An 11,038-nucleotide genomic window follows, 5' to 3' on the forward strand; every position below is an offset into this window, starting at 1 on the left:
GGTCAGAGCTTCTCACCCACAACTATCTCAGTTGTTTTAACATAATGACTGCAATTTTCTTTATTAAAATCTGAAAATTAGGTTTACATAAGCTCCTCTATATATAGAGGGCAGGACCTTCCTAATTACAATCAAATTAAGACTATGAATAATAAACCTATGTGGAAAACAAATAGAGTCCTAAGACAATTTGGACTGGACAAACCACTTACTAAAATCGATAGGCCCAATGGGCCTCTAATTAATTAGAAAAACAACTATTAAATATCCCCTAGCCGATGGACCCAATGGGCCTGTATTTATACTTAATGACTTAGCCACTCAAGTGGACTAAGTAGGGGTTCGGCTGGCCTTCTTGTCTGGACCCTTCTTCCTCTCATATCTCCTTCCATAATGTGCATCTACATCACAGGCTGCCCCTGAACAAGCCAGATGTCAAATCTAGTGATCCACCTCATATTAGGCTTTTCCTTTGCATTTTCAGCCATTGAACCTGTCTCACTCTCGCCCATTTCTTGACGTTTCAACCATTTTTTGAAGCTTTATTTCCATTTGGCCTGAAATTTCACAGGTGGACAGAGGATGGTTGAACCAACCTGTACACCCAATTTCAGGTGCCAGAAAAGGTACCCATGTGGCAGTTATAAGTAGACCATTGCTTAGCACAGCATTGCACCATCAACTTCTTAGCAGTAAAGCCAATTGATATGATGAGTAAAGAAGAAACAAAAGGAAATCAAGTTACTATTACATCTACGAGCCTCTGTAAGCACTAAGACACATGAAAAAAGAAATTTCCAAGAGACTTATAGCAGAAATTACAAAATTGGACTTACATGCGTCATGGCAGACATGTCTTCCAGTGCATGCATCACCAAGTCCGCAAGTTTAATTACAATACCCCTCATAAAGAAGAATGAGACCTCTCCTACAAAAAGGAAAGAAAAACTGATCATTCAAACAGGTCATGTTATTGAGTACCATGAAGCATTAGCGCGGAAAAAAAACACAGGTTCATTTTTTTTTACAAATAAAACAACAACTCAGCCTTATCCCAATTATATGGGGTTTACTACATGGATCCTTTCCCTCCAATCAGCTCTATTCGATGTTATACATGATAGAAGGCCTAAGCTATGCATGTCTTTCCTCACCACTTCTTCTAAGGCCATCTTAGGTCTGCCCCTAGCTATTTTAGTTCCTTAAATCCAAATCAAATCACTCCTCCATACTGGAGCATCCAAAGGCCTCCATTGAACAAGGCTACACCACTTCAAACGACTTGTGTTGTGGTTGTATTGTTGTGGATATTAGAGTGTGGTTGGTTTTGCAGAGTGGGTGTCAACTCCTGGTAGGCCAGACTAATCTTGGTTGCAAGGCGGGAGTGCAGTATATTGCAGGGACTGCCACAGTTTCAGGTTCGGTACAATAGTGAAGAATTTCCAATGTCTGCAAAGGGGAAGAATTTTTTAAGTTACTTCAACACTCTGATTCACTCCCCCTCTTAGTAGTGAAGCCAATTCAACACTTTGGCTAAGACTTAGTTCTTAAACTGTTCTCCTAAGCCCTACGAGGTATGTGGGCATAAATATAGCTAAGGGAAATCGGGCTCATATTGGTCTACTTGAGTCATCTATTGTTGCTACCCTCCGGGAACATTACAGATTGGTAACACGGTTTTCCATTTTAGCACCAAACATCTTTTCAGTTTGTTCAACACTCTGATTCACCTCCTCTCAGTCGTGAAGTCAGTTCAACACTTTGCCTAAGACATGGTTCTTTTCCATTTTAGCACCAAACATCTTCACGAGAGTGCAAACATCTTGTCCATGAGTGGATGTCCCCTACTTGGCGCGGATCTACTCTGACACAAAACCTTAGTGTAGGGATGTTCCAATTAGGTCTTTGGTGACTTTTAAGGGGTTTTTTTTTTTTAGGTGTTAGAGACTTACAACCATAGGATTAGAAAGATGGTACAAAATAAGAACATAATACTTATGCTATGGAGATTTCTTCTTCTTCTTTGATGCTTCTAAGACTTGGTTTCTCCATCCTTTTGATAGACTTGGGTCTTAGTAAAGCTTTCCCATTAAATCTAGAAGACCTCCATGACTCTTGCTCTTTGATGCTTGCTCATTTAGTAATAAATCTTCTTTAATGCTTCTTTATATTGAAGGAATTGTTTAGACTTTTTACATGCACACACAAATTAGACCTTTTACATCATCCAAAAGGTCGTGTCATTGCCAAACATAAGGCATGAACGCAGTGATTAAACAAAGAGGTCTGTTGTTGCTGACTTTGTCACTCTAAGGCAGATGCCAGAGGAACTAGATCATTTCCAGGACTATAATCATATAAGCTTGGTACTCCCTCTTACCAAACACATCAATCCATAGACACATACTGACTTCCTTTTGAATCAATGCCATAGGTAATGAAGTTGAAGCAAGTTGATAGTCGCCTCTGAGAAATTTGGGGAATGAACTACTTATTTAGGGAACAACTTTCACAAAAGTCTTGGGGTTATCTAAATATAGAAAAATGTGGTTAAATTTTTATTGGCCTTTGGATATGCTGAGGGTCATGTTGCTAGAAGTGAAGTACACCTCTGCCCGGCATCACACTGTTTTCACTTTTGGGGATTTTTTGAGGTCGCAGGCCAAATAGATAAGAGTGAAGTATGCCATTTCACTTTTGAATGACCCCCTCCCCCAGTGTATGTTCTCTTTATGGGATCCTGGTCTTTGCAAGGCAGTTGATTGAAAAAATTAGGAGGATTAGAAGTTTTTTGCAGGAAGGGTAGACCATCATCTACAATTCTTAGTGTCTTGCCAAGGTGCAAGGCAAGGGCCAAGGCACTTTAGATGTGTCATGTGTGTCACCTTGTGCCTTAGACAGTGCTACAACTGTAGGTGAAGCAATAGAGGCACTGACGACTCCCACCTCTAGAGCAATACAGATGTACCCAACTCCAGTTACAAAGGCAAACCCCAACACAAACACCCATGACCCACCCCAAGATGATAGGTCAAATAACGGGCCAACTAAACAATCAGCTAGGGTTTAAACCATATAATAATGCAAGTAGTCAACCCACAAATCCTAATATGATTTTAGATCTTACACATCAGTTACCGAAGATCTAATTTCTAATACTAACCCCCAGTACACAGATCTAATATTCTGGATAGAATATAGAAAGTCTCAATTTGGAGATTTTTTTTTTTTTTTTTTTGGATGATAAATAAATGTATTACCAAAGCAGAGAAGAAAATACACAGGGGAAAAAAAAGGGGGGAGGCTTAAGCCAACAAGGAGAAGCCAAACAGGGGGGGAGCAATTACATCAAAGCAACAACAAGCAAACCGAACTAGCAGACCAAGAGGATACAGCCAAAAAGGGGGGAGGAGGGGGGAAGGGGAAAAAACACCTAGGAGAAAGGGAAGGCAACAAGAGGAAAAAAAAGGGGGGGGGGCATCAAGTGTGGGGGATGGTGTCAATCCGAAGGTTCCAGGAGGCAATGATATGCCTGTTCCAAAAGGACTTTGGGACAGGGGGGTATGAAGGGATTAGATTTTTGAGGTAACATCAAAGAAGATGGCTGTCCGGAGAGCAGGAGTTGGATGACCATCTACGGATGTTACGTTCCATCCATGGTTTATGGTCGCAGAAAAAGGCAAGCTTTCCAATGGTGTCACAAATGGAGGAGCCCGCAAAGGTCATGTCAATCCAGATACATTCCCTATCAAAATGAATAGGTCTGCTGGAAGTTCAGCAACGAGATAGGACAACTTTCCAAACAGAGGAAGAGAGGGGGCAGGAGAAGAAAAAGTGAGAGATGTCCTCCAAGCCAAGGGGGCAAAGGCAGTAGGAGGGGTTCACCGGCATGTGGTTGTAAATGAGGAAGGATTTGGTTGGGAGGCAGTTGGAGAGGCACCTCCATACGATGAAGCTATGGCAGGGAATATGACCCTTGAACCAGACGAGATTGCGCCAAGGAACAACAGGGCCAGAGGATCTAACAAAGGGCCAAGCAGAGACAAAGGAGAACATCCCATTGGAAAAGGGGAGCCAAGTGCATTTGTCTTCCCTTCCTTTGTGCCCTGGGGGGAGCGGAGGGAGGGAAGACCAGAGGTCGGCAAAAGGGGGGAGAGATAGGGGGACCAGCCCAGGCGAGAAATAATAGAGGAGACGGGAGTAGATTTGGGGAGGCCAAAGGAGTAGATGGTCCTTAGAGTGACCAGAGGGGAAAGGTTACTGGAAGGGAGCCAGGGATCCATCCAAAGAGAGGTACTCTAGCCATTGCCAATGGAGAAGGAGATGGCATTAAGGGTCAAGGGTCTAACATTTAGAATTTTTCTCCACATCCAAGAAGCATCAGAGGGGGTGGGGGCAATCCAAAGAGAGTTGTGAGTAAACAGGGAGGATTGATCCATTCGACCTAGATGCTTCTCTTCTTAGAGACAATTTTCCAAATAAGTTTCAGGATGCCCACAGAGTTGACTTCTTTAATTCTTCTGATACCAAGCCCTCCTTCAGCCTTGGGGAGGCAGACCTTTTCCCAGCTAAGGGAATGAAGAAACTTAAAGGCATGGTTCAAGATCTCGGCGAGATCTTATTTTTTGAAAAAAGCGAGTTGGATGTAGAGGCGAGCTAAAAAATGGGCGACATCTCGACCGCGATCTCGCCACATAACTCGGTTTCAGTCCAATTTCGGTTCATTCTTGGTCCAACCAAGGCATATAAATCATGGTTTAGACCCAAAAGGTGAGATATTTTGCTGGTTTCGCCTGGATCTCGCTAGTTTCGACTCTTGGAGCTATATTTTGTGAGAAAAACACCATAAAGTTGTGGATTTGGTGTTTTTTCTTAGAGATCTTCATTGTTAGTAACATTGAAGCAAAGATCTTCAACCTTGGTGGTGGCTTTTCTTCTCAAGAACACTTAAGGTAAAAATTTCTTCTCAAACCCATATTTTTCATAGAAACATCATTAAGTCTTGTTTCTTATCATTAATTTTTTATATGTGATACTACTAAGTGTGATATATAGATTCATGGAAGAAAAAATATTTTTCCGTTTTTAATTTAATTTTTATTTTTCTGTTTAAATAAATGATTTTTTCTTGCAAAAAAAATTGAAATATATGATTTATATGTAATGTTTGGTATTCAATTTTTTATATGTTGGTCACCAAAGGCTGATCTACAGGTGATGGTGATGGTGATGGTGATGGTGATGGGGATGGGGATGGATGGGGATGGGGATGGGGATGGGGTGATGCGCGAGAGGTACCATTACACTGAACCGGAGCAAGAGTCAATGTGATTCACAAGAGAGACTCAGTTCACTCATGCCACACAGGACATGGACCATGATGCACGTTCCCCCACACCCAACAAGAGAGACTCATGTCATCGATTCATAGTTGGTGGAGAGGATCAAGATAGCATGGACTCCATGGACATCTCTGTCAGGAGCTTGACTGACACTCTAGGAGGCTAAAGCATGGAGAGTGGTATTCTTAGGGAGCGTTGCATACACCGTCAGCTATATATGGCACAAAGACAACCGGTTCAGACTATAGTCATCATAGTCAATTTGGCCAGTTTGGATACCCACATGCCAGCTCTTTCCCCTCTGCCACTGGGTATGAGGGTCATCACACTCCCAAATTGGGTCAGGTTTTGTGGATAGCATCTTCGGGGCACCAGAGCCCCAGCCATACATGCTGGTTCCTGTCCGTCAAGCACCAACCAGCAGCTATGGATCTCATTCCAGCTCATTTAGTTTCAGAAATATCTACCCAAGGATTGGATATCTCCAATTTGTTGGCGATGATGTTTATAGGGTTGTTGTGGTAGACTGTGAGCATTACTTCTGTCATACTATGACATGGTCAGCCTTTGTGCTTCAATTAAAGCAAAACACACTTCGACATCAGCATCAACAATATGGAGGCTATGATGATATGGCTCGGCACTCATTTCAATACTAAAAGTCTTGGTCTCTAGGATGGAGTCTAAATGTCTAGTTGTTTACTACATCAGTATATCTATGTTATGTACTCTATGCAACTATGTTGTTACTTGTTATGTTAATTGTCGTTTATCTTATGGTATTTCAAATTTTCAATGTATGTAACTCATCAATCACCAATAGTAATTAGAAATTATGACTTTTATATTCTAATGATTATGTTGTGTCATAATGTTGATTGTGGAAGGTGGATTGATGAATATATTATACTAGATGAAGGGTTCAAAGACTCGCCAACTACTTACATAGGGAACAATGCCAAAGTACCATTTTGAGTTCGATTTTAAAAAAACTGATGTTTTAATTGTGTTTAGAATGACTAAAATAGGATAAATACATAATTTCAGAGGCTACAAATGCCATATGCCCACCAAGATCAACCAACGAGATGAACGCCAAAAAAATATGAGATCTTGGCGAGATCACGTCAGATCTCTTTTTTTTTTTTTTTTTTTTTGGCGAGATGTGTGGCGAAACCGAGATCTTAAACCTTGCTTAGAGGAATTGGAACCCTTCCAAAGGAAGAAGCAAAAGCATCTTCCAATGGACTTGATAATAGAAGCTAGGAGGACAAAAATGCCAGACCAATAAAGGTACATGGACTAAAGAACATATCTAATGAAGGTGAGACGGCCAACATAGGAGAGGAGCTTACCTTTCAAGAGCTAAAGTCTCTTCCTGAGGAGGTCAAGCATGGGGAAGCAACGATGGGCAGAAATCCTAGAGGAGATGAGAGGGAGACCCAGGTATTTGACATGTAAGGAGCTCAAGGAGAACCGGTGATTCCAAGGAGATGAGCCTAGGTCTCGACAGAGATGCCAAAGAGAAAGAGACATGATTAGAGGAGGTTAATACTGAGACCCGAAAGACTTTCAAAGGAATGGAGAGAGGACATGATGGTGGTGAGGGGAAGGAGGTCAGCCTTGTAGAAGATAAATATTGTCGGCAAAAGCAAGATGAGAGAGATGAAGGGATTTGCATTTGGGGATAGGAGAGATGAGATGGAGGTCTGTAGCAGACTGGATGGAGCGAGATAGAACTTTTAGGAATAGAGGGCAGCCTTGCCTGGTACCACGACCAAAGGGGAAATAGCCCGCTGGTGATGCAGTACCAAGGGTTTACACAAGGAGAACCAAGACCAAGGTCGACCCAAGTGGCTGACTGGGTCGACCCAGATCTGATCCAAGTCAGCCCACGATTTGGGCTGCTGATGGGGTTACTAATTAGTCATTTAGTTAGTAATTTAGTTTCTATTTTGAAGTCTTAAATTAATTTCTAATTTTCAGTCATAAGTTAGTTTCTATTTTGTAAGTTTCTATTTTCAAATTTTAATAACTAGTTGAGTTTCTAATTTTTAGTTTCCTATTTCAGTTTTTGGAAACTAAAGTTAGTTTCTATTTCATGTAACCCCTATCACTATTATAAATAAAGCTGATGGCTCTTTTAATGAGGCACGATTTTGACAAACTACATGGCTGCTGCTGTTGCTTTCTCTGCAAGAGAACTTCCTTGTGTTTGATCAAGGTATTGGGTTGGTGTTCGATCCAACGACTCTTTGCGGTGTGAAGCCCAAGAGGATCCTATCAAGTGTTCTTCTTCTCCTTCAAGGTTTTCTTTTTCAAGGAGTTTATTGCTGTTCAACGAACCAGGTATTTAAATTCCAATTCTGCCCCGAATTGCCTTAGATTTCACAATCGGCTCTCTGCTACCTGAAGCACTTCCAGCCATTGGTTTGAGCTATAATTCTGGTCAATCTTTCCTCCCTACCCAAGTGAGACTCGACCTTGGTTTGGGCTGATTCTGGCCAGCCAATTTTAAGATATTAAAATTCTCTTGAATTTTGTCCTGTAGTGACCTTACAGAACAGGAACCAGAACCGATAGGTCTGATTTGTCCTCTTCTGTTTCTGTGGATGTTTATTATGGTTTGTGAATTGTTAGGCTTCTATTCCTATTTCTGGTTAGCCCTATTATCTGGTTTGTAGTCTGGCCCCATAGAGTCCAGTTTCTGGGTTCAAGATCTAATTTACAGAGGGCTAATTTTTTCTTTAATTCTGATTTGTGGAATTGCTGTCCTACCTTGGGTAATATTGGTTGTTCTTCTGATTAAAAGTTCCTGCAGTTTGGGCTGGTTTGACTTGTCAAATCTATTCCTACATTAGCTGGGCTTCCATTAACTAAAACAGAGAACCGGGGGAGGAGATGCAACAGAGGATCCAGTGGACAAAGGAGGGAGGGAAGGACATATAAAGCAGGACTTTGGAGATGAAGACCCAACTAAAAGTGTCGAAAGCCTTGTGAATGTCAATTTTGAGGAGAGCAGCAGAGGAGTGTGATTTCCGATCAAATTCCTGGACAATCTCGTGGCAAAGGATGATATTGTCCGTGATGCTCCTTCCAACAATGAAAGCATATTGATTTGGGCTCACAAGAGAGTCAATGAATTTCTGAATCCTAATGGCTAGGATTTTGGCAATAAACTTGCAGAGAAGATTAAAGAGAGAGATGGGTCTGAAATCATTCATCGAAGCTGCACCTTCCTTCTTAGGGATGAGGCAAAGGAAGGTATGGTTGATTCCACTGATCTAATTTGAGTTGAAGAAAAAACTCCGAACTACCAGAATGAGATCATTGCGAATGATATTCTAGAAGGAAGAGAAGAATCACATACTTAAGCCATCCGAGCCAATGGCTTTATTTGCTTTGTGGGAAAGGATGGTTGAGAGGATTTCCTGTTCCGAGGGGATGGAATGAAGATTGGGGAGATCATCCGGGACAAATTTGTTGAGAAGGTTGTGGGGATAGGAAGGGGGAGGAGGGGCGGGGAAAAGACCCCAAGGAAGTGGGAGACAGCTTCAGATTTGATGTCCTCAAGATTGAGAAGCTCAATGCCAAAGGAGGAGATGAGTTTGGGAATGATGTTCACATTATTTCTGGCCTTAAGAGACCGGTGAAAGTAGGCAAAATTAGAGTCCCCAAGGTCAAGCCATTTGATACGAGCTTTCTGGAGGAGGAAACTTTCTTCTTGAGCCAGAAGCGAGGTGAGGTCGGAGGCAGTGGTTTTTCCTCTGCGGCAAGCTCAAGAGTAAGGAGATTGAATTGGATTCTGGATTGGATGGAGTGGAGCTTGTCACGGCAAGAGGAGAGACAGGAGGAAATGTTGCCAAAGGTGGAAGAGTTCCAGAGCTTGAGAACAACTTTGACATTTTTGAGTTTTTTGGCAAAGACAATAAGCGGAGAGGAGGGGTGAATTGGAATGGACCAGACATCTTAGACAGCTGGGACGAAATCAGGGTGCGAGGACCACATATCGAAGAACTTAAAGGGCTTGGGGCCGAAGGAGCGGAAGGGGATTGAGAAATTCAGGAACTCACAAAGCTGGCCTCTGATGAGGCTGAAACTGGGATTGAGTATGGTTCCTAACAGCCTCAACAAAACCTCAAAACTGTAGGTTCAATTGGTCATTGGTTAAGGAGATATGATGCTGACCAGAATTAGGGCAGAATGAGGCCAAATCTTGAGATCTTGAGCAGCAGCAAAATCAGGCCCAGATGACTTCCAAATCCTGGTCAAAGGCCCCCTTTGGGTGATCCAATAAAACCCTGGAACAAGGGCTGCAACAGAACATAGGCTAGAAATTTGTGGTGGCTCAATGATCCTCCTAGAAACCCTAATTCACAGGCTATCGAGTGGCTTTTCTGGAACAATAAAGCAGCAGTTGGATTGGGACTTCAGGTTGTCTTCTCGCAGGGCTTGGATAGATCTTCAACACTCAAAATAAAATAATAAAAACAAAGGGAAACAGAATTCGATGGAGGGGAAGAAGAGGAAGAAGAAGAAGAATGATGTGGATTACGCCTCTCACACCTCAAATATTTTTGGGCACCCACCCCTCAGTCGACTTTCTCAGTCCATAGAAGAAACTCTTCAATTTTCATTAACAAATTCTCTGCCCAAAAGGTTATAATTGATTCTCTTAAATACGCCTTGAGAGCCTAATAGCCTATACAAAAACTAGGAAACTATTACAAGGAAACTAGTATGGAAAAGGAAAATAGTCCTACCTAAAATCTTTCCTAATTGAAAACTATTGCTTTGACAATAAGAACAAGGCATAAAAAAGGAAACTAAGTCTTTGTTCATCTAGAAACTTTCCTATTTTTTATCCCCCATCTGTTTTCTTGCTGACCAAGGCATATAATGAGACAACCAAAATCGGTAGAGGTATATTAGTTCTTCTAGAAGCTAGGATCGATCCACTCTTTCTTGCTGGCTAAGAATCATAATAAGAAAGACTTCAGCTCCAAAACAGAACTGAATGAAAGTGTTCTTGCTGATATAGCTTGCTGGAATCCAAACTGCTCGACATGCTGGAATAGGCTGGAACACGGCACAAGTTTTGGGGCAGCATTGGCCCATCATGGACCTCTTTTTAGGGCTCGATCAACATCACCCAGGCATGCATATAATTGAAGCAATTGCACTACTTGGAAAGATACAGGTTAAAACAATGAGAAATAAGGTTAATGCAAACTGGTTTAAGGTTCAGTTAAATTTGAGTCAGGTTATATTTGTGTTGGGCTTTAGTTTTTGGGAGTTATTGTTATAATGGACTGAAATATAAAGCCCAAAAGTGAGGTTTTAAGGGGCTGCCCGATAATTATTAATTTATTAGTGGGTCCCATGTTGGCGATGGTTGGATAAGAATTTATCTTATCCTAAGTTGTTAGTCTGTGAATTAGTTATTTAGTTTTAAAAAGTCAAGTCCTTAGCTATCAAGTTAAGAAAGTCTTAGTCAATCTAAGGAAATTTTAACCATGTTTCTACATTATCTCTCTCTCTCCAATTTCTTCTTTCTTTATTAGGACAGCTCTACATAATTGATTTCCTTTCTTTACTCACTCCCCATCGTAGGTTAATCTTGGTTCCTAAATTTTAGGATCTAGCATCCTTGATTTTCTTTTTTTCTTTTCTTTCTTTCTTTCTTCTTTTTTTTT

General features: G+C 41.4%; 1 protein-coding gene across 4 annotated transcripts in view; it reads right to left on the reverse strand.

Moving 5' to 3' along the window:
• The window catches only part of LOC122062080 (RRP12-like protein), a 53,830-nt gene that overhangs the window by 34,956 nt on the left and 7,836 nt on the right, over positions 1 to 11,038 (reverse strand). For all 4 annotated transcript variants that reach the window (XR_006134799.1, XR_006134797.1, XM_042625722.1 and 1 more), the window contains exon 4: positions 837 to 928. Coding sequence is in view for 2 of the 4 variants with exons in the window: in XM_042625722.1 (XP_042481656.1) it covers positions 837 to 928 (92 nt within the window). In the remaining 2 variants the exon portion in view is untranslated. The remainder of the gene's footprint in view (positions 1 to 836; positions 929 to 11,038) is intronic.

The sequence above is a fragment of the Macadamia integrifolia genome, chromosome 14 (genome assembly GCF_013358625.1).
Source record: "Macadamia integrifolia cultivar HAES 741 chromosome 14, SCU_Mint_v3, whole genome shotgun sequence".
NCBI classification, from domain to species: domain Eukaryota; kingdom Viridiplantae; phylum Streptophyta; class Magnoliopsida; order Proteales; family Proteaceae; genus Macadamia; species Macadamia integrifolia.